This window comes from Lactuca virosa, chromosome 4 (genome assembly GCF_052849685.1).
Source record: "Lactuca virosa cultivar CGN04683 chromosome 4, Lactuca_virosa_CGN04683_v6, whole genome shotgun sequence".
Lineage (NCBI taxonomy): Eukaryota > Viridiplantae > Streptophyta > Magnoliopsida > Asterales > Asteraceae > Lactuca > Lactuca virosa.
This window is the reverse complement of record NC_136429.1, coordinates 305,321-328,735: the sequence shown is the minus strand read 5'-3', so window position 1 is coordinate 328,735 and position 23,415 is coordinate 305,321. Positions and strand designations below refer to the sequence as shown.

The following is a 23,415-nucleotide window of genomic DNA, read 5'->3' as shown; positions in this document are numbered from 1 at the left end:
AAAACCTAAAAAAATGTCACTAAAAGCTTCTCAAAGAATGAGTGGAACACATAATAAATGTCATTAGAAACGCTCCCACTAAAACCTTTTAGTGACACTTTTTGTTTTTGCTGCTGCAACTTTTTAGGCTTTTAGTGGCATTTTTTTATTTGTCACAATAAAAGAAAAGTTTTTTGTGGCACATATTTTATGCCATTGAATGCTCATTTGATTCAAAAAATCATGTTATTTTTAGTTACACATTTTAAGATTTTAATGGTATTTTATATTTGCCACAATAAAAAAAATAAAAAATAAAATCGTGGAACATTTTGCATGGGTATATACTCATAAGATTCTATATTTTATAATACATTAAATAATTAAATTACAGCACACAAAAAGTAATAAAAATTTCATACATGAGACAAAATAAACAACATTTTCTTTTTCATCCAATGGAATGAAACATTACATTCCTTACACGATTAATCATAACAAACAGGCGCTACCTAGGAAAAATTAAATGTTTTTCTAACCTTGCAAAGATATTCAATAATCTTTTGTTTGACTTTGACTAGTATATCTTCTACAACTATAAGTTCAATTCAACTTCTTCGATTGTTGTCTCTTCTTGTCTACCATGGCATATCAGCAAGAAGCTCAAGGTAAACACATGAGCTACTATACCATGAGCTTGCATATTTTTCACTTTCCTGATAAAAAAACATTTTAAACAAAAGTTTAAAAAATTATATCTAAAAACTAAGATACAGTTATTTTTCAGTTAAAAAGTTCATCCCTCATACTCATGGACCAAAAAGTGTATTTTAACTGTTAATAAAAACACACCTTAATTCCTTATGAGCATGTTTCCAAATATTTTGAGGCATTCCAGCATCTTGCATCTTTCTTTCAAATGCAGCCACTTCATCATTATCTCTAAGTTCTTCTCTAATAGCACTCATTTGGCTTACCTTCAAGAAAGTTTATATAAAAAAGAAACAAAATTTAAAACATACCTGCCGCCATAAAAGACATTCCTTCTACCTTTTGTGTAATTTTTTTGCCACATAAATAGACTTGCACAATTAATAATTTAATCAAAATTACTATAAATTGCAAAGTTTCTAAAACAATAAACAATAAAAAAGTTATATGTTTTTACATGTAATGTCTATTAACTAATTATGTGGCTTTTGAAAAGATAATGGCATAATAAAACATACTATGAAAACGAGAAATTGAGGGGCACAAGAGAGTTTTTCTAAAACTTGGTCAAACATTTTTTCCGTACGTATTACATGGCCATATTTTCGATTTTGTGGTTCTTCTTCCAATTGTGAAAATGGGTGATCAATATCTATTAATCAAAATATCAAAATCAAGTCTAAGTCGAAACACTTGCTAAAAAAAGTAAACATATGTTTAAATTTGACTTATGATTCCTTTATTTCTTCCATAATTTAAGAGCTCCCACAAAAGATAACTTGCATCACACTTGCCAGAAAAATTAACAAATACCCATTTCTCGATTTTAATGGCAGTGAAAAGCTTCTACAAGAGAAAAGAATTAAAACATACATAAAGCAAAAAACAGATACTAGCAATTTACAAAAATGTCCTGTCACACAAACCTTGTTATTAAACTAAAAAAATGAATAAGAAAAATATTACACACACCTTTGGTGCCTCGAGGACATGACAATCAACTTGAGCAAGTTGTTTTGCAATAGCAATTCCACATGAAGCGAGTGAAGGGTCAACATCATAAATATAGCTTTTCATAGCCTGGTAGGTTAAATAAATGTTAAATTTATGATAAAGGACACAAAGATAAGTAGTATCAAAAGGCTATTATGGTAATATACCTCTACATCGGTTATAACTCACATTTTTCAGGAGACTCGTTTCTTGATTTTTTCAACTAAAGATGTTCTTTGCAGCGTAGATAATGCACTCTTACAAGTAGTAAGTCATGGTCGGTGGGAGGTTTCCATTGGTCGGGACCAAGCATATGCACAAACAGAAGCAGGGGTAGATAGGTCAATTTGAACATCTGAAGTGGCTTCATCTCAATACACCAAATATTGCATACTGAGTTGGTGGTATTCAATTAATTCTCTCAAATGCATGTTCTCATGTGCGTATACTGAATTCTCATGTGCCAAACGCCCTTTTTCTTCTAATAACATCTCCAGCCAGATCTGTATCTAAAAAAATAAGCCAATTAACTTCTTTGAAAAATTGTTACTAATTAAACTAAAACTTAAAAGACATACATACCATGTCATCATCATCATGTGCAGGGTGGTCGCCCTTTTCCATTTCATTAACCTCTCGGGGAATTTTATTTTCTTCTTCCAGCTCACAACATTTTTTTTTTGCAGAATCCAAATCCTCCTTCACTCTTTTCAGCTCCCGAGAAGAACTTTTTCTTTGGCTGCTGTTGCAATTGCCACCTGTCACCCAACTCAACAAACAAATACCATCATACATCAGTCAGTACATACATCCACGTTCCACCTTACATTGCGAGAAACCTTCATTTGAATTTATGGATCCATCCCCTCTTTCTCTTCTTCATTACCCTTTGTCCTGCTTCTTCTGTTCTGCATGATCATATCTTCACTTTTCATGTCTCTCATGGTTTTTCCTTCCTAGATGTACCAACACAAAGTTACTTTGATATTTAAAAAGACAAACCATAATAACTTATATATTAAAAATAGAGATTCGCAACTTCAATCCCCAAAGAAATTATGATGCATTTAGGTTGATCTCAAGCAAGTTCAGTTCAATGGAATTATTTGAACTTTAAGGGGATTTTCTTTAATTTCACATGTCAAAACTCAGAAATATGAATTCTTTTAATATTGTACGTTTTTAGTTCATGTGGACAAATTCTCAACTTGAAATTGGCCAAAGGTTATTACTTGTTAATACTTTCTGTAAACTTTGATAACTTTATTAACTTAATTCTCAATACCACCAGAAACCTGGATTTGATTTTATAGCATATAACTGCAACAAATAGTAATGTACTTTTCTTAAAAAATACTTTTACTAAAGCCACTATAAATTTCAAATAATTTTCTTCCAAAATCTTAACTGAATAACTGTAATATGATTTTGTTTCAGAAATTTGAATTATTTATATAATAGTTTTCAAAAGTTGGATGGTTTTTAGTTACCATTTTTAAGTCAAGTTATCAAGTTAGAATAGAAGCAAATGTGCATTGTTATTCATTGAAATTTTAGTGTGAGCATAAACAAATAAAAAATTATTCTATATCTGTTTGTATGTGTGTGTGAAAGCAATTTGAAATCCAATAAGAAAAAATGATATGCCGAACTATTCAAAATGGAAAGTGGATCACAAATGCCATAGAATTCTTCAACATTTGAGAAAAAAAATGAAAAAAAAATATATTTAGAAACTAGCAAGTGAAAATCGGAAGATTTTGGGGGTTAAAACTAGGGTTAGGGTTACAAATTGAATTACCATGAGTTAAAGCACGAATTACCATGCCATGACGACGACTGTAATATTTAAAGATCTCTTCTACTGTACGAGGACTCGAAGAAATTGAAGCCATTTCTGTATGAAATAGAAGAAAAGTAAGGATATATCAATAAAGTAATTTCAATTTAAAGTGCAGAATATTGATCATACACCCTGTGTTTTTGTGCAGGGATAGAGTAAGGCAATATTCCCTATTTTTGGCAGTCGACGAGATAAAAAGGCAAAACACACAAGTAGGAATGACCGAATTACCATAGGGATTGGGGAAAAAACGAAAACGAAGTCGAAGACCTGTTTTTTAATTATATAATTATAAATATATACAAATACAAATACAGAGTTAAGAGGAAATTAGGGAAAATCAATGGAGACATAGTAGTGTACATGACCTGGTAGTACCACCGTCGAGGACCAGAACGTCAATCCACTGATCGGAGGAGAAGGAAAGGCTTTCAGATCATGAAAAATACCGGAGAATTAGCAACTCATTTGTGAAGTGTGTGTTTATTCTTTGCAGTTTAGTTGATTGAGTGCCATTTGTTTAAATTGGGGAGAATATGTGACGGGTAGGGTTAATGGTGATGGTGGAGAAGGTGGTGAGGCCATTGTATATGGTGGAGAAGGTGGTTGGTGGCATAGAAAAATGTGAAACGGTGGTGATCAATGAGTTTTTTTACAGAGAGAGAGAGAGAGAGAGAGAGAGAGGAATGGAACTTGAAAGCGAGGTTATGTTTAAGTAGATTCAGTAGGAGAGGTATGTAACTTGAAAGCGTGGTTGTGTTTAAGTAGATTCAGTAGGAACGGTCCATAAAATCGATTCTAAGAAAAGGTGGAAAGAGGGAAGATACGAGAGTTAATTATTTTTTCCTTTAACGGCACATGGATAGTGCCACTAAAAACGTGAATTAGTGGTATAAAAATTAAGTGCCACAAAAATGTGTGCCACTAAATGGCTTTTTATTTGTAGTGGCACCAATGCCGATCCATTGGATTATGTAGTAGGATAGTAATGATCTCTGTGACACTTATTGGTATGTATGTATAAGCTTGATGTCTTTTGTGACTTTTGCGAGTATGATTGTATGCTTAGCTGTAGGGGTGAAATAGACATGTACCAGTTGGAAGATACCAAAGGAGTCGAAAGGGACTCAGGGAGTCGGAAGGGACTTAGGGGTGGAATAGACTCGTACTTGCTTTAGCATGATATACATGTATTATGTGTGTATGATATGTGTGATATGTGGTATTTGGGGAACTCACTAAGCTTTGTGCTTACGGTTTAAGTTTATGTTTCAAGTACTTCCAATTCGAAAGTGAAGGATCCCGCTTGATCATAGTGCATCCACCCATGTTTTTCGTACTTTTATGATTTTGGGAATTGCACTTTGATAACTATTTTACTATCACATACCTTTGGATTTTTTTATATGAATATTTGATGGTTTAGGTTGAATTAAAAATAAAATTTTCACCTATGATTTTTGGGACATTAAATTAAAAATTGAAGGGTGAATATAACATTTTACAAAGTTCAAAGTGAAGGATGAAAATGAAAATATAAAAAGTAAAGGGTTAGAAAAGCCACAAACTCGTAAACTTAAAATATATAAAAAAAAGTACATAAATGCTCCTTATGGTTTATCCGTTGTCACAAACTCAGTCTCTGCTACCTAAAAAACCAAATTAATCTCACAGTAACGGACTAAAACAAACGTTGTTAGCAAAAAGGACCATTAATGCAAGTTTTAAAAACCATAGGGACCATGTTTGTAAACAAAAGTTAACAATGACTGAGTTTGTGACTTTTGGTAAACTACAAAGACAATTTATGTAATTTGTCTTAATTTTTTTTTCTTTCAAATTTTCATGGTTATGCTCATTTTGTAAACAATTAAATTTTAAGAACTTTAGTTTTTTTAAATTTATTTCTCTAAGAAAAAAAAAGTTATAGCTGAAAATATGAAGTAGGTCAAAAGAACATGGGTTGGGCGATACATGGTAGATTTCATGATAAATAAAATCAAATCTTTACTTTTTTTTCAATCTTACACCAAAGAATTGTACACACAGTCTTCACCAATATGTTAGCTCTCTCTCTCTCTCAATATATATATATATATATATATATATATATATATATATATATATATATATATATATAGAGAGAGAGAGAGAGAGAGCTAGGTTCAGGTATTTAAAGTAATTATTGTGTTATTGTATGCATAAATGTGGGTCAATCAAAATTTAAAATAAAAATAAATAATTAAATAAATAAATAAGGGTAAATAGGTAATTTGATAATTGGTTTCCACAAATAATATCCTATAATTATGGTAACCATTGACTTCAGCTACCTAGGGTTTCTCTATTCATTGGCTTTTTAAAACCACCATCTACCTAGGTCCGCCAAGTGCTGAAGCAAGAAGCGGGAAGGTGTATCAATTGCCTGTCACCGGCTGATCTTGTCAACACCAAAATCACGTCCCTTCTCTTCCAGCCGTCATTGACTCTTCCAGCCGTCATTGACTCATTCCCTCCATAATCAATAGCAAGCAGCGACCAGCAAGGCAACAACCACCGTTTGGCCCGTCGCATATTCGCATGTACAGGTCAAAATCGACGAGAATAGGATTGCCTTCCTTCACCTCTTGCAAAATTGATCGACATGAGCCAAGGAAATAAGAAAAAAACTGCAGCTCTCCTTGTGTGCCTTCCTCGGTTCTTCATGTTCTTGTTTCAACAATCACGTCCCTAAAAATCGATATGGCTCTTGTTCTGTCTCCACCTTTTATCGACGCCACACATACAAGAATAAATCGCAGGTTTCAATATTAAACTCGAAATTAGATCTCTTCTCTTCTTTAATCGATCACACCCTTCTTTCTTTTCTTGCTTTCTTGAAACCGATCACAGGTTCCTGTTGATCTAGAGTGAAATAACAAGCCACTAGTTGACTCTTCACCCTTCAAATGCACTGTTGAAAACTGATTTTCTTATTTTCTGATTTCTTATTGATCTATCCCAAACGAAATCCCCAATAAAAATGTACGAAATTAGGAATCTTTTGTTGGATGATTCAAAAATACAGTCTTGAATGATGACATTAAACGAAACATGTGCAAAATTGCTTACATTTACAAGCTCCAAGGCATAGATTAACGATAATCTGATAGAAACGAATGTAAGGTACAATGGTTTTCTGATAGACTTGATATGTTTAGGTTTATTGAGAATTTGTTCTGATTGTCTAATTTTTACAGGAAATTGTAACTTGTTTTGATGCACACCAAGCGCTCGCTAAAATGCTTCAACTGAATGGTATTTCTTTGTTTATAGTATTCTATCATAAAAGAATGTTTTTTTATGATAATCATGAACATATTCTGTTAGAATGCCCCGAATTAATATAATTATTGGTAAATGAATTCCAATTCTATCAGAATGGAATCACGAATTCCAATTATGCTGGAATGGAATATGGATATTTTCTCACTAATTTATTCATTGGATTTGTTTCCACAAAAGCTGATGCTTGAAGAACGGACCACGAAATTTGAACGACGCCTCTTAACAACATTATTCTTTTAGAATAAATTAGTGTATTTGTTAGATTTTGATGTTTTTTTCCCGAATTGAAAGTTTTTTAGTTTTATTCTTTAACAATAAATGTAATTCTTAGCAATTGTTACATGTATTCTATAAGAATTAATATAATTTTTGTTTTAATTCTTCAATTACTGGTTCGAGAATTTGTTATTCTACAAGAAATATGTTCAAGAATATTTTTATTATTTTATGGTTCTAGAATATTTTTATTTTTGAACATACTCAAACATATTTTGTCAGAATGTCCGAATTAAAAATCTTATAATTTGTAAAATCGGATTTTTAAAATTAATAGAATCAATGATCCCTTAAAATATGCAAATTTCCTTTATTAAATCTATATTAATTGACCAAAATACCCTTCTAGTTAAATTAGACGGTATTTTTCGATTATTTTTAATTCAATAATATGTATTAATCACCTTTTTAAAATAAGTAAAATTATTGGTCCATATTTATGCATACAATAACACAATAATTACTTTGAATACAATAACCTAAACTTTATATATATATATATATATATATATATATATATATATATATATATATATATATATATATATATATATATATATATATATATATATGGTAAAATCGTATTTTACATAGACTAAACCACAAGATTTGAAAACCATTAGTTAACTTTTTAAAAAGTAAAACTTGATATTTGACCAAAACATATGGCACATTTCTGTAATATACTCTAGATATATTAAAGAAAAAGGTAAGTAGGATGGATGAAAAAAAGTAAAAAAAAAATAATATGTCAAGACCAGAAATACACTTCCTCTTTGGAATCTTTTGCTTCAAAGGCTATTTTTCTTCATCTGTATGCGTAGAATCTTATTTTTGACTCTTATTTTGTATGTATAACTTCAAGGTTGTATATTTTTGTTAACTAGAAGTTGTACCATGTACTATTCATTCTCAGCTGATAAACTAAATGCCGTAAGAAGAAATCTCGAAATTGAAATCAATAATCAAACGGTTAAGGCAAAAAGAATTCACCACCACAACTAAAGGTCAATTTCAGAAAATGTATAGAAAGCGTGGCCGGCCGTCCAGCCTACTTGAAAAATGTATATTATTTTATAATTCCAAACGTTTAGAAAAGATTAAATTAAAGCTTATATGTTTGTGTGTATGGTCAAAGCAAATCGTCTGAAATAAAAAGTTTTGAAGTGACGCCAAAAATAAAATACTGTCACCTGTCCATTCCGTTCAAAATCGGGTGGCTTCTAATGTAGAGAGAGATGCTGACTATGGGTTGATCCTTGTTTTCTCTTGCAGGCATAACTAGTCGTCTAAAGGCTGCTGCTACTACTACTAACCATTTAGCTGTATCCAGTTATACATATATATAAGTTCTAACCGATTGTTTATCAGATTCCAAGCGTGGATAATTCTTGTAAGACCTGAGCTACGATGAAGTTTATGAGTAGTTTCCAGTGCTTGATGGGAGGAAACGCGGTGCAATTTCAAGCCTCCTCCTCCGTATCACCCACCAACCAGTCATCCCTTCCATTATTAGATAATGAAAATAGAAGGAATTCCAATATGACCAAGAAGAAGAAGAAGAAAAAGAAGAAGGATAGGAAAGTAATCAAGGTTTTCAAACCAGACGGGGAGATTAATCTCTACCACAAGCCCATCAGGGTTTCGGAGGTGATGACAGAGGAGTACATGGTTTGCAGATCAGATTCCTTCTACATAGGACAAAAGATTCCGCCCCTCTCCCAACACGAACGCCTCCAGCCCGGCCACACCTATTTTCTACTCCCAACTCATCTCTTCCACTCAGTTCTTTCCTTTGTCACTATTGCCTCCTTTACAGCTTCTTCTAAACAAGACAGGGAAGATAGTAATGGCAACATGAAGATGAAGGCTGCATTTCTGAAGAAGGCAGCAGCAAGTTCATGCTCTCCATTTGATATACAAAAAACGTCATCTGGGACTCTCAGGATTCGTGTTTCAGAGCTATTCATATCCCAGCTGATGATGGATCAAGCTGCTACTGCTGCTACTGGTAATCATCATCGTGGTAAGGAATTGATAGATCTGAAAGAGGCTGCTGATTTACTGTGCACGACTCCACAATTGCATAGAGAGTACAAGCAACTGGTAGTCGGATCTCGAAGAGGTTGGAAACCAAAGCTGGAGATGATCAAAGAGACTCCTTCCAAAGGCAAGAGGAAGGTCAAAATGTTATTCTCCGCGTCCATCAGTCGTATGAAGAAAAAAATCAAAAACAATAAGAATGTTGGCTTCCCTCAAATATCATCCTCCTCGGCTTCTTCTCAGTCACAGTCATCACTGAAGAAGAAAAAGAAGAAGACCAAAAAGATTGTCCAACCTCCCGTCTCTCTTCCTCCCAGTCCCGCTTATGCTTCTACAATTTCAAGGACCAAATAACAAGTCCAGTTGATATCATCTGATGATGAAAATACATAGAAAGCAGCAGGTCTTAGCTACCTCAACATTTTTCAACTTTTTTTTTTTTATTTTTTTTATTTCTCTTTAGTAGTTCTGGAATTATGTACATGTGTTTTTACTAGTAAACAAGTTAGTTATGGCTAAATTCAGAAGATGGTAATCAGATTAGATGGATTATTGTTAGCGGATCATATTATATTGTAATATTATTGTGTATTTCTAGATTCGCCCATTGTTGTAAGCCTTGTGTATTGGCCCAAATGGGTTTGGATTATTGTACGTGTATTTTGTCCCAGTTTTTATTTGAATAAACACACCAGAAGCATTTGCCTCAATACTTTGTTTTTCTTTTTGTTACATTGTTTCTTTTAGAACGGTTTGTGAAAAACTGATCAAATACCAACATTGTGGTATCAAAGCTAATACTGGTGCATGCCCAAGTATCAACCTCGTGAAGAGATGACACGAAACAATGGCAATGGTGACAAAGAAGGTCAAATAACTCTCCACTATCCAATTTTATCAAGAACAAACTATGGAGCATGGGCAATCAAGATGCATGTCTTCATGCAGGCTCATGGTGTATGGGATGCAGTAGAACCCATAACTTCAAATATAGTTGTGGACACCAAGAAAGATAAAATGGCACTAGCAGTTATTTACCAGGGATACCAGAAGATCTTTTGATGTCACTAGCTGAAAAGAGAACAGCCAAAGAGACATGGGAGGCTCTAAAGACAAGATTTGTAGGGGCTGACAGAGTAAAAACGGCAAGAATACAAACTCTAAAGGTTGAGTTTGAGTCACTCACCATGAAAGAGTCGGAAGGAGTGGATGAATTTGCGGTGAAAGTAGATAACATCGTTAGTTCAATGCGCACTCTAGGTGATACAGTAGATGAAGCCTATGTGGTGAAGAAGCTGCTTAGGGCAGTATCAACCAAATTCCTGCAATTAGCCTCAACCCTAGAACAATTTGGAAATCTAGATGAAATGACTGTAGAAGAAGTAGTTGGCAGATTAAAAGCACATGAAGAAAGGATTAAAGGGCATACCGAAAGTGATGATCAAAAGCTTCTCTTGACACATCAAGAGTGGTCAGAGAGAAACAAGAAGAAAGGAGATAGTGACTCTAAATCCAATTCGCATAGAGGAGGTTTTGGAGGCTCACGGGGACGAGGCAGAGGCAGGGGTAGACATGGTGGAGGACGTGGTCGTGGCAGAAGTGGGTCAAATCACCAAAAGGAAGGAAGTCATGGGGCCTCTAGCAATCAAGACAAAAGCACAGTGCAGTGCGATAATTGCCAGGAATATGGCCATTATGCAGCTGAGTGCAAGAACCCAAAAAAGGAGAGAAGCCACGAGAACAACCTGATACGAGAAGACTCTGAACCTGCACTACTGTTGATGTCCCTGGAAAGTGAAGAAGAAATAGGTGAAGTGTTTCTAAATGAGGAGAAAGTGCATCCAACATTGAAGACAAAAGGTGGAGAGACAAACCAGTCAAGGCTATGGTATCTTGATACAGGGGCAAGCAATCACATGACTGGTGATGATAAGAAGTTCCACAATCTGAACAAAGAAATACAAGTGTATGTCAAATTCGGAAATGAATCCAAAGTAAGAATTGAAGGAAAGGGGTCAATCGATTTCCAATGCAAAAATGGTGAAATAAGAAGATTAGAAGAGGTGTATTACATACCTGACTTGTGCATTAACAGTATCAGTCTCGGTCAGTGTGACATCCCCATTTTCTCAGCCAGAAAAGACCGATTTTGTTTATGCTTTATAAAAATCAAAGTACCTCTTTTAATAAAAATGTTGCGGAATTTGTTCCCAGAAAAAAAAACATGATAAATACGTTATCAAAGCATTTCCGAAGAAATGTATTTTTATCCATTTTAAAACATTTGGGATGTCATCGTCAATACAGAAACATAAGCATAAACAGAACTTACATTCATTTACACTAGTGATCTACATCTCTTTTAAATCTCTCAATGTAAAGTAGTTTCATATCGACACATGTGATACAAATAAGCTTGAGTGGGTCAGGTTGGGAAACCTGGTGAGTACATAGGGTTTTCAACCCACTATAATATAATTATTATGTTCAACATCAAACAATCAACCCAATTACCCATCCCCATTATCTTCTTTACTCTTAAGGATCTTCCCTAAGATTCAGCTATTCCTCGTTCATTCATTCCTAAGGAGTATCCTAAGGAATCAGCACTAAGTCTGCATAGTCGCCAGGGTTTATCTCGTTTATTGACAGTATCGTTTTCGAGAGTCCACTCGCAATACATGTCAATGGGTTTTTTTTAGATTACACCGGGTGAACACATCGTTCACAACACCTACAGGTTGCGAGCCTGCTAGTGTTCCACTAGATTGTCTAGAATAGTCCGTGGTTGTCATCCATACTCTGCTAGATGACGGGGCCATCGCTTGGGTCATCGTTTGGCTCATCGTTTTGGCTCATCGCTTAGGTCATCACTTAGGTCATCACTTCGCACCATATTTTATCACTCATATATCATCGCTCATCATTCATCTCATCTTTCATCGCTCATCATTTATCTCATCTTTTATCGCTCATCATTTATCTCACCTCTAATCTACCCATGTTTTACCCAACATATTTTGTAGATATAAAATACATATACAGTTTAGATCATTTAAAACATGTATAAAACGTTTCATCCAACATAGACAGCAAGTATTCAGACAGTATACACACATAGCACGTAATTTATATAAAATACTTCATATCTATGTGTAAGATGAAAGTAACTATGCACTCACCTGTAAAGGTGGTGACTCGGAACTCGGACAGCACTTCGTTACTCTTAAAACAATTTTCCTTTGACAAAACCTAGTATCATTACCACTAGAATTTAGTCTAATGTTCAACGAGACTAATTAATAGTCTTGCTATTATTACTATTATATAAGCGTTAAAACAATACTCTTCACCCACTATGTACAGACAGGGGCCAGACATGAAACACCGGAGGGCAGGATCATTTTGGCATATAGCACTTCTGAAATCCAACAACCCAGGCGGCCTTTCAAACCGGATTGCCCGTACCACAAGTGGTTAAAAAGATACTATAACGACACTTATATAACCCATAATAATAGCTCAAATAATTATTATAAGGTCCTAATAACGTTACTATATTTACATAAAAGCTATATTAAAAATTAGGTAGGCGTATCTTACCTACGAGGGGGTTTGGCTAGAAGTCAGGCTCTACAGGGGCAGGACTTCCGAGCCGAAAGCTCTTCTTCTCGGAGCCGTCGAGCGCTCTGGGGCTTTCTTCTAGCGCTAGGGGAGTTTTTGGAAGGTTTAGAGAGAGTGTAGAGAGAAGAAAGAATGGGAAACGTGTGAAGAAAATGAGGGTGGGAGAGGTTCTATTTATAGGGTGAAATATGGCTGAACTTGGTGCCACATATCACCATCTGGTGGCAAGACTTGGGAAGAAAGCAATGGCCAAGATTGTGCCACATCACCCATTTTCGCACAACACACTTCCGACTTCTAAAATCCGTAACTTTCGCATACGAGCTCTGTTTATGACTTTCTTTATATCCACGCGTAGGTAAAAATAAGATCTACAACTTTCCTTTTGACTCCGTCGGCTAATTCTCGACCGATCATAAATTTAACAGTAGAATGTGACTACACTGTTAAATGTCCGCGTAAAATTCATAACTTCTACATACGGACTTTGTTTTCGTCTGTCTTTTTTTCGTTGAGTTCCTATTAATGAGATCTTCAATTATCATTTAGGTCGCATTGGCCAAAAATCGTTCGATCTAAAATTCGAGTTTCGGGTCGTGCACTGCTAGGCCAAATCTTAGAAAAATCATAACTTCCTCATACGAAGTCAGATTTGGGCGTTCTTTTTATGCACGCTCTCGGTTTAACGTATACTACAACTTTTGTTTAGATCACTAAGGCCAAAAAGTCCTCTATCGTAAATTCACTATTTACGTCACGTAGTGTCATGTCGGTTTTGTCGCGAAACTTCGACGAGCCATAACTTCTTCGTTATAACTCGGATTTCGGCATTCTTGATATGTAGGAACCCTTGTGACATATTCTACAACTTGGTTAAGATTACTCCTTCTAAATAATCTTCCATCAAAAACTCATTTTTGATGGTCATTGTCTCTAAATTGACTAGCCCGGATCTACAGGCGTTACAGTCAGCTATCAGAAAGAGGAGATGAGATCAAGATAAAAGAACCATTCCTTTGGATTCATGACAGCACAGGGAGGCTGCTGATGAAGGTACAAAAATCCCAAAATTGTCTCTATAAAATTCAACTTGAAGAAGTCAATTCAAGATGTTTAATTGCTGAAATAAAAGACCCTACATGGCTATGGCACACAAGGTTAGGAAATGTAAATTTCACCTCATTAAAACTGATGGTTGATAGAGGTTTGATTGAGGGAATTCCGAAGATGGTGATTCCATCTAAACCTTGTGAAGGATGTCTTATGGGGAAGCAAACCAGACATCCATTCCCTTCGTGTACAAGCTTCAGGGCAAAGAGAAGATTGGAACTCGTACATGGTGATCTGTGTGGTCCAGTCTCACCACCAACACCAGTCGGGAACAGGTACTTCCTGCTACTGGTGGATGATTACAGCAGGGTAATGTGGGTGTACCTGCTAAAAACAAAATATGAGGCATTTCAGGCTTTCAATAATTTTAGAACAAAAGTTGAAGTGGAAACTGGAGAAAAATTAAAGATGTTTAGAACAGATCGGGGAGGAGAGTTTCTCTCAAACCAATTCACCATGTATTGTGATGGAACTGGGCTCAATCGTGATTACACCTCACCCTACTCCCCACAACAGAATGGGGTTGTAGAGAGGAGGAATCGAACAGTTTGGGAGATTGTTAGAAGCTGCTTAAAGACAATGAAAGTACTTGATGTATTGTGGGGAGAAGCAGTAAGCCATGTCGTTTACATCTTGAATCAATTGAGCTCTAAGGCCCTCAAGGAGATCACACCGTACGAGATGTGGACTGGAAGAAAGCCGAATGTCGGTCACCTAAGGGTTTTTGGGCGTATCGCACATATGAAGATAGCCAAGAATCACTTGAAGAAATTGGATTATAGAAGTAAGAAGGTAGTGTATCTGGGAACTGAAAAGGGGTCGAAAGCTCACAGATTATTGGATCTGCCTAGCTTATTCGGGTGCTGGCATACCCCTTCGGCCCATATCGACTGATACTGGGGTCTATCCTAACCCTTCTACCTCTATCACATATCATCATAGTATACTAGCTCTTACTAGTGGGCCGGCATTGGTGCCTTAGACCCACTTCTACTGGAAGGTAACTCACCTTGATGTTCTGTAGTAGTTGTACTGTCCTCGGCTCTATGATCAGCTCCTCTCAAACTCCTACACATAACAAATCTCCTTTAATTACTCTATCATCCTCACAACCCCTTTAAGGGTCAACTCTGGTCAATGGTCAAAGTCGAAGTCAACATCCTGGTCAAAGTCAATTTTCTGGTTGACTCAACTCGGCGAGTTGGTCCATCAACTCATCGAGTTCCATAATCCATAAAACCCAGAAATCCTGATCCTACTCGTCGAGTCCTTTCATGAACTCGTCGAGTTCTTCCTTACTACGTAGTCGGGAACTTTTACTCATAACTCGCCGAATTCCTCCTTGGACTCGTCGAGTTCCTTAATTGTCGAACCCAAAACATGTCCTACTCGCTGATTCATCTCCTAGACTCAGCGAGTTTACTCAGTAATAGAAAATGTTGGGGGACCACAATCCAACTCACCGAGTTGTATGAGCAACTCGTCGAGTCCCCCATGTTCTAAATCCATGCAGTCGATTTTAGTCTAGCTTAATGCATCCAAAACGTAGATCTGGTCTCCTAGGGTCGATATATCACGTAAAGTTTCGAACTTTACGTTCATGCATGGGTCATTTAGCTCAAAGTTGGCACCTTTATGCCATGGAGTCCCTCAAAGACTCTGGATCTGAAGTTAATACCCCAAAACATGCTTGCATCCATGAATGGTTCCCTATTATGCTCCAAAAAGCCGTAAACTACCCCATGAAAAGATCTAGTAAACCAATAGACAAGGTATAGACTTTATACCTCAAATGAACTGGAAATGGAGCACAATCTCTGGATCTACTTGTTTCCTCTTGAACCCCCAAGCTTCCTTTTCCTTATCAAGCTTCAAATCACCAAGAACACACAACAATTGCTCAAGAACAATCACAATGGGTTAGGCTTTCGTGACTAAGGTCTGGAGGTGATGGAGGCTGTAGTTGAGGCCAGATAAAGTGTTTAAATAGGGTTCAAACCCTAAAAATTAGGGTTTCACTCTGGCAAACCTACTCGTCGAGTCGACACTTCTTGACTCATCGAGTAGACTTCAAGTCCCGCATCCAAGAAAATATCCCATTCCTACTCGAAGAGTTTGGGGCCTCCAACTCGTCGAGTCCCTTTGTAAATATGAATAATTCTTATTAAAATACATACCACGAACCGGTCGTTACAAATCTCCCCCACTTATTTTAGACTTCGTCCTCGAAGTCTGCTGCATCTGGAAATAGCTCGGGGTAGTGCTCCCTCATCTCATCCTCCGACTCCCAAGTCCATTCTGAGCCCTTGTGGTGCTGCCATTTCACCTTCACCAACTCGACCTTCTTGTTCCTTGGATCCTTCGTCTTCCTGTCGAGGATGGCTACCGGACGCTCGATATAGTTCAAGATGTCGTCCACCTGAATATCCTCTAGGGGCACCACCACAGAGTCATCAACCATGAATTTCCGCAGCTGGGATACATGAAAGGTGTTGTGGATCTGACTAAGCTCGTCTGGCAGATCCAGCCGATACGCCACCTTGACCACCCGGGTTGCAACCCTGAAAGGACCAATGTACCTGGGGCCCAACTTGCCCTGCTTCCTGAATCGGATGACACCTTTCCAAGTTGACACCTTCAGGAGGACCATATCCCCGACCTGGAACTCCAGGTCCGATCGGTGTCTGTCGGCGTAGCTCTTCTGCCGACTCTGAGCAGTCTGAAGCCTGCTCCTGGCCTGTTAGATCCTCTTTGTCGTCTTGAGTACCACTTCGATACTCCCCATGACCCTCTGCCCAACCTCACCCCAGGATATCAGGGTTCTGCATTTCCTCCCATATAACATCTCGAAGGGAGGGCGGTCGATGCTCGCGTGGTAGCTATTATTGTAGGAAAACTCTGCCAAGGGAAGGTAGGTATCCCAGCTACGACCAAAGTCCATGACGCATGCCCACAGCATATCCTCCAGCGTCTGGATGGTCCGCTCGCTCTGACCATCCGTCTGTGGGTGAAAAGTCGTGCTAAAGTGCAGACGAGTACCCAACTCGTCATAAAATTGCTTCCAGAATCTGGAAGTAAATCGCACGTCTCGGTCAGAAATCACGGAAACCGGCACTCCATGTCGAGCTACTACCTCTCTGATGTAGATGTCGGCCAGCTTCTCAGTCGAGATGCTCTCCTGGATTGGAATGAAATGGGCACTCTTGGTCAATCGATCCACGAAGACCCAAATTGAATCCACTCCCCGTACGGTACTGGGAAGCTTCGTGATGAAATCCATAGTAATATCTTATTATTTCCACATAGGGATATCCAACGGCTGCGTCTTTCCGTGAGGCCTCTGGTGCTTGGCCTTGACCTTCCTGCAGGTCAAGCACCTCTCAACGTACCAAGTTACATCCCGCTTCATGCAGGGCCACCAGTAGTCAGGACGAAGATCTTTGTACATCTTCGTCGCCCTGGGATGGATAGAAAACCTAGATTTGTGCGCCTCCTCGATCAAAACCTGGTGCACACCTCCATGACACGGAACCCACACTCTACGATGGAGCGTCAACAACCCATCGCTATCATAGTCGAAGGAGGAAACCTGACCCACAATACGCTCGCTCTTCCGATGTTCCTCCTTCATAGCCTCCTGTTGGGCCTCTCGGATCTGCACCAGAAGCGGAGTCACCACCGTCATCCTCAAACAAATGTCTCTGATCGGGGCTGTCTTGCGGCTAAGCGCATCGGCCATGACGTTGGCCTTCCCCGGGTGGTAGAGGATCTCACAATCGTAATCATTCACCACATCTAGCCATCGACTCTGCCTCATGTTCAGATTTGGCTGATCCATGAGGTACCTCAGGCTCTTGTGGTCCGTGTATATGGTACAACGGACCCCATAAAGGTAATGCCGCCAAATCCTGAGGACGAAAACAACTTCCCCCAACTCCAGATCATGCGTCGGGTAGTTCGCCTCGTGAGGCTTCAACTGTCTCGAGGCGTAATCGGTGACGTGCCCCCTCTGCATCAAGACTGCACCCAAACCTGAAATGGACGTATCGCAGTACACTACAAAATCTTCCACGCCCTCTGGCAGGGCTAAGATTGGCGCCTCGCACAACCTCTGTTGGGTTTTGAGCATTCTAACACTCCTAAGTGTACATGCAACCCTAAATACCTTGGATCTGTGTTTTCTCTATTATACATGCAAATATGAATATTCCAAGGTATTACCCTATCTAGCATACAATCCTTGATACTTGGGTAATATAACAAGTTAGAATACATACCTTTTAATGAAGCTTGAAGTCTTGAACTTTAAGAGCTTAGCCCCAATAGTGTGGAAGCCTCAAGTGGAATCACAAATCACCAAAACACCTTGGAAGACTTTAGAGAATATGGATACTTGGCTCACACATATGAAATCGGTTATTGCCCTCTTTAGTGTATCCACACTAGCCACTAGCCCAATTTCATGAACCATAAGACCCTTTATATAGTGTGGAGGATTAGGGTTAAACCCTAATACCCATGACCTTTCATTTCCTAGGATCCATGGGTTAAAGCTCCATGGACTATCCATGAAGACTTAGCCCAACCTAAATGAACTTGGCCCACTACACATATATATCTAAGAGTCCATATTTAATTAGTTCCTTTTGATCACTTAATTAATTATAAATTAATTCTTGATCAATACTAATTAAATAATATGATTATATATTAATATATTAGAACTTATAATATATTAATATAAATCATAAATATACTATTCTCAAAAGACTATCCATATAAATTGTGCCGGTGAAGTGCAACCCAAATGGACCATGTCGGGTCGGGTCAAGTACATACCAAATATAGTTATGGACTTAGACATTAATCCAACAGTCTCCCACTTGGATAAGTCTAAAACTATTATTGAGTATGACTTCAAAAACCAACTAGCAATCGTAGCTCTTAAAGCCGCTGTCGAACTCTGATCTTGTCAACGAACTCTGACCTTTGTCAATGACTTGTCCATTAGATAAGGGATCATATATTCCTCCATTCTAGATATCATATGGACTGAGACATGGATTATCAATCATTCTCTCTGTCCATTTGTTGTTTCCCGATTTCCGATTTATGATGACTGACTGATTGAACAAATCAAATCAGTCCTGGCTTGGCCAAGCACTCACATGTGTCATCGCTAAATCATCGAGGGGCCCACAGATATCGCTTTTATCCCGAATGTAAAAGGAATGGATAAACTTCGACTCATATGGCTTGTTCTACTACTTGTTGAATCATACACAAAGGCACGTTTTATAACATCGAGTTACCAATGCGTTTTCGTGCAATCAATGTATAACCAACTCATAGTAACAACTCATATCTCTAGGTTTTAAGAATATAAGATATTATCATCTCATGATCACTCGTGATAAAATCCATGAAGTGATTCAAATGAGCGTGGGTTGAATCCAATACTCAGAACTTATGAGCACTCATGAGTGTTGTAGCACAACTTTCTCTACAAGCCAACCCATGACAGTCTTGATTCATATCTACTTCCAACATATGACCGACTGTGGATGGTTTGAATAACTTAGTCATTCCGAAAGAATAACCTAGTTATTATGGAAGTCAAAACATGCAAAGTGAAACACAAGAATAAATGAATCTAATATGGTATCAAAACCTATGAATATAAATAAAACTCTTTCTATTTATCACCATACTGATTACTCATTATTCATTGTTTCGGTTTTATCAACTTTATACTTGAATTAAAAACACTAGTTGTCCCATGCTCCAAGCATGTACACTATGTTTTTTTCTAAACAATAGATTTGCCATACACCAAGTATTGAACATAATTTCAATGATTCTCTTTTCACACTCCCAAATCCTTATCGAAAAATGTGAGAATTTCAAATTCCTATCATTTATCGAAATTTGTTTAGATTTTAAACTTATATGCACTGACCCTCCTGTAATGAATATGTACAAAGTCACAAAGACTTGTCAACAGTCATTATAAGGTATTCCAATGGAGATCAACTCCATGGAAACTAAGTCTCATATTCAAAGTACATTGCTTTGGACATGCTTCTTGCATTAAGTTTTCTAATCTTACACAGATAACTTCCACCTATGGTGACAACTCCATATTCTCATTTTGACTATCACTTCTGAATAAGAGATGCCTCTTTTCAGAATATGTCAATATGGTCCTTCCAAAATTAGCACTATACTTCCAACTGTCCCTGAGCAACCAATCTTTGGTAAACCTCAGATTGTCCTCGACAATTGCTTAATCATTTTAGTCATATCCAATTCTAGACCTTTTCCCTTCTTAATGCCTCTGGGCATTTGGAAAAATTTAGAAATGATAAATATTATAGCACATGCAATCGATCCTGTACCCAAAGCAAATGGTACACGATTCATGATGTCTCACATAAAGACATGATTCTAGACCAGTCTTTTGCTACAATATTTTTATTTGCCATGTTTTCAAAATTTGACTATGAAGAGGGATGTCGTAATCATAATCGAATTTTGAGAACGCAATATATAGAATTTCCTTAAGTTGAACCAATCCAACATGAAATTCATATATATATTCTTGACTAAAGATGATTAAGGTCTCAATCTAAGCCTTTAGAACTGAAATGAAGTATATCCTCTCCCTTAATTATAGCAAAACAACTTTTTCAATCCCTGCAGCCTCACAAATTGAAACTTTTGTTTTCTATAATAACATTGCTAACTTGCAACACTAACAATAATTATCATGCTCCCACTAACATGATGATTATTAGCATAACACTTATGCTCCCACTAGCTTTGACATGTACTCAGAAATCAGCTGGACTTCTAGAAATCAATACTTTATTGACTTTCTTACCAAAGTTCAGATTTCTGATACGAGATGCTTTGATAAAACTTTATCAAAATCATACACATTTCCTTAGATAGCATGCATGTGTGTCTAAACAATTTCAGAACTATGAAAAGGGATGTCGTAATCATAGTCTCAATTGTTTAGACCTTTTGCCATCTGCTTCAAATCTACTTGGTGGAAGTGTTTCCTCACCATCATTTTCATGAATCGGAGAGAAACCTTATGACCCTTAGATTTTATGGTGTATGTGTTCTTATCCATGTGAATCGTCAAAACCATAGTCACAAGACAAGGATAATGACAAATTCAAACTCATATGGACTGAACTTATGCAATCTTAACTTCTTGCCACCTGGCAGTACAGGGCCTGCCATTGCTTCCAAGTTGTTATGCAACCAATTGAGAACTTTCAGAACTCCTATACAAAGCCAACTTTAACTGGAATGGGCACAAAATATGTCAACACGATAGGTTATAAACCTCTAGTCGTGTGCTAGTGAAGAACCTCAGGTTTTATTCTTGATTAGTTCTTGAAATTCCTTTTAGGATCTTTAAGACTCCCACTGTCCTCTTGAAGTATAAGACTATCTTGCCAAATATTCAAGAGATAGTGCGGATTCTTTATCAAGACAAACACTTCACACAATTGGCCTTAGTTGGTCTTTGTTTTATCCAAAACATCACAACTTACCAATTTCAAATGTACAAGAGTAGGACACTTTTACTCTTACATTTGACAAGTGTTTTAAACCTTTCTTTAAGATATGTCACTCAAGTTACAATCTTGGAGTATGACTCTAAGAATTGTTTTGGAACGAAGTATGACTCATCTTCCTGATCTAAACATTTCAACAATTCATGACTCCTCTTCTTAGTCATAAGAATGCACTAAGATGACCTTTAGAGGACTAATTGTGATATGATTTCTAAATCATTAAGATGATCACAAACATGATACTAAAGTACTCTGCCATCTTTTCAGATTTGAGAAACTTTTATCTTTCTGCCTAATCTGATTCTTCCTATTCGTTCTGCCATACATTGAGACTTTTCCAATGTTTCAGAATTATACTTAAACTTGTAAGTATAACCATATTTACTAAACTTTAGTAAATCGAATAGTCTTAACGAGCTTTGTGGTGGACATGACCAGTGCACAAGAATGTGTACTCGATCCCTTCAGTCCTTCACTTGACTCACACATCCATGTGAACAAGTAATTAGTCTTGATTTTCCAATGCTTGAAAGTTCTCATTCATCATACTATTCAACTTGCATGATTCCAAGTTTCGGTCTAATTGAAACTTGGGCGATGAGGAACTTTCCTGATTTGGTAAATTTAGACACTACCACAAATGAAAGAATCAAATCCATTTTCCAATATTGCTGTCAGTGGAATCATATAAGCAACAATTTTCCACAAATGCCATTGTAAGGATACTTCAAATAAATAAAATTAAACAATTTTCTTTTATTTTAAAACTTTGCGGAAAAACTTATCCTTACAATCCACATGGAAAATTGTTGTTATCTATTCCTTAGCAATATATCATAACTTCTTAAGCAACTGCTCAAAATTATGATGCGATCGAAATCCACCTTCGCGATCAGAATCAGCATATACTTCCTTTAAGATTTCTCTCTATTCTTTGATTCTTAAGACATCAACATGTGACCCAGTCACATCATGTAATGAGGATCTCATAATAGAACTTAACAGAGTTAGATAATGGGCTCTACCTGATGTAGAGTCAAACTTATTGACTTTAACATCCTTAGGTAAATTTGGCAGCTTCGCAACCAATGCCCCTTCCTTTGGCAATGGACCCTTGATAATGGGACTATCTAAGACTTAGCCTCTCTCTTTACCATTTGGTCAACCGAGTTGACTATGGCCGATCCCTTTCCATTGGGAAGAGAGAGCTTTACTGGATATCCAATGTCATTATTGTCAATGTCCATAAAGTTTTAGGAAGTTGATCTTAGCAAATAGATAAGATCATTAAGGGTCTTGTCATAGTCTGTTTCATAGGAGTCCCAAAGGAACTCACTATGTGACTTAGAAAGTAGTTGAGCCACCAACTTTCTCAAGACTTTGACACCCAACTCTCCTGGTTTGTCAATATGTGACTACATCTCCACGATGTGATCACACATAGACCTTTTGTTAGGGTCGAAATGTTGTAATAGTCGAAGTTTGTATTTAGGGTCTTCGAACATTTTTGTAATGTATTTTACTAGGGCATAATATTCGAAGCTTCATTTTTAGTCCTTAGTATATTTTCTGTACGCTTTTCTCTTCTATAAATAGGAGTGGTTACTAGTGTCTTAGTAACAAAGTCTTTACAGAATATTCATTGTACTCTGTAAAATTTGCAAAAGCGTAATAGAGCCAAACAGATCATATTTATATCGGTGTTCAAATCTTTCAATTCTACTTTGAATTTACACTCTAATTCGTTTAATACTTGATTAATTAACACATCAATTGGTATCAAAGCAGGAATCATATCTCTGATCTGATTTTCACTTTGTTCAAAAGGTTTTTGAGTCAACTTTTTGATTCAAAAGTTTCCGCACTTTTTGAAAGTGAAAAATTGTTTAGATCTAAGTCTGTGATTCGATTATG

General features: G+C 36.9%; 2 protein-coding genes across 8 annotated transcripts; one reads left to right on the top strand and one right to left on the bottom strand.

Annotated features, from left to right (window-relative positions):
* Positions 1 to 324: 324 nt before the first annotated feature.
* LOC145169107 (uncharacterized) lies at positions 325 to 4,270 on the bottom strand. Of its 7 annotated transcripts, none has more exons than XM_079087672.1 (8): positions 3,895 to 4,270; positions 3,758 to 3,796; positions 3,485 to 3,580; positions 2,266 to 2,639; positions 1,851 to 2,192; positions 1,663 to 1,770; positions 832 to 956; positions 325 to 695 (listed from the first exon to the last, which is right to left on the bottom strand). In XM_079087672.1, the coding sequence occupies exons 6-8, from the start codon at positions 1,765 to 1,767 to the stop codon at positions 575 to 577; spliced, it is 351 nt and encodes a 116-aa protein (XP_078943798.1). In that variant the 5' UTR covers positions 1,768 to 1,770; positions 1,851 to 2,192; positions 2,266 to 2,639; positions 3,485 to 3,580; positions 3,758 to 3,796; positions 3,895 to 4,270; the 3' UTR covers positions 325 to 574. The 7 variants fall into 7 exon arrangements, with proteins under 7 accessions (XP_078943798.1, XP_078943800.1, XP_078943805.1 ...); XM_079087674.1 differs by having other exon boundaries at positions 1,873 to 2,192; XM_079087679.1 differs by having other exon boundaries at positions 1,851 to 2,186.
* A 4,048-nt stretch (positions 4,271 to 8,318) lies between these two features.
* On the top strand, positions 8,319 to 9,882 carry LOC145169106 (uncharacterized). The gene has a single exon (XM_079087671.1). It carries the CDS (start codon positions 8,540 to 8,542, stop codon positions 9,524 to 9,526), a length of 987 nt encoding a protein of 328 aa, XP_078943797.1. The 5' UTR covers positions 8,319 to 8,539; the 3' UTR covers positions 9,527 to 9,882.
* Positions 9,883 to 23,415: the final 13,533 nt, after the last annotated feature.

Bases quoted from the DNA above. Each gene is read 5' to 3' on its own strand.
- LOC145169107 (XM_079087673.1), bottom strand. From the start codon at position 1,767: ATGAAAAGCTATATTTATGATGTTGACCCTTCACTCGCTTCATGTGGA. The intron at 957-1,662 runs GTGTGTGTAATA...ACTTTCTTGAAG, and splicing joins ATGTCCTCGAGGCACCAAAG to GTAAGCCAAATGAGTGCTAT. The intron at 696-831 runs GTGTGTTTTTAT...TTTTTTTATCAG, and splicing joins CATGCTCATAAGGAATTAAG to GAAAGTGAAAAATATGCAAG.
- LOC145169106 (XM_079087671.1), top strand. From the start codon at position 8,540: ATGAAGTTTATGAGTAGTTTCCAGTGCTTGATGGGAGGAAACGCGGTG.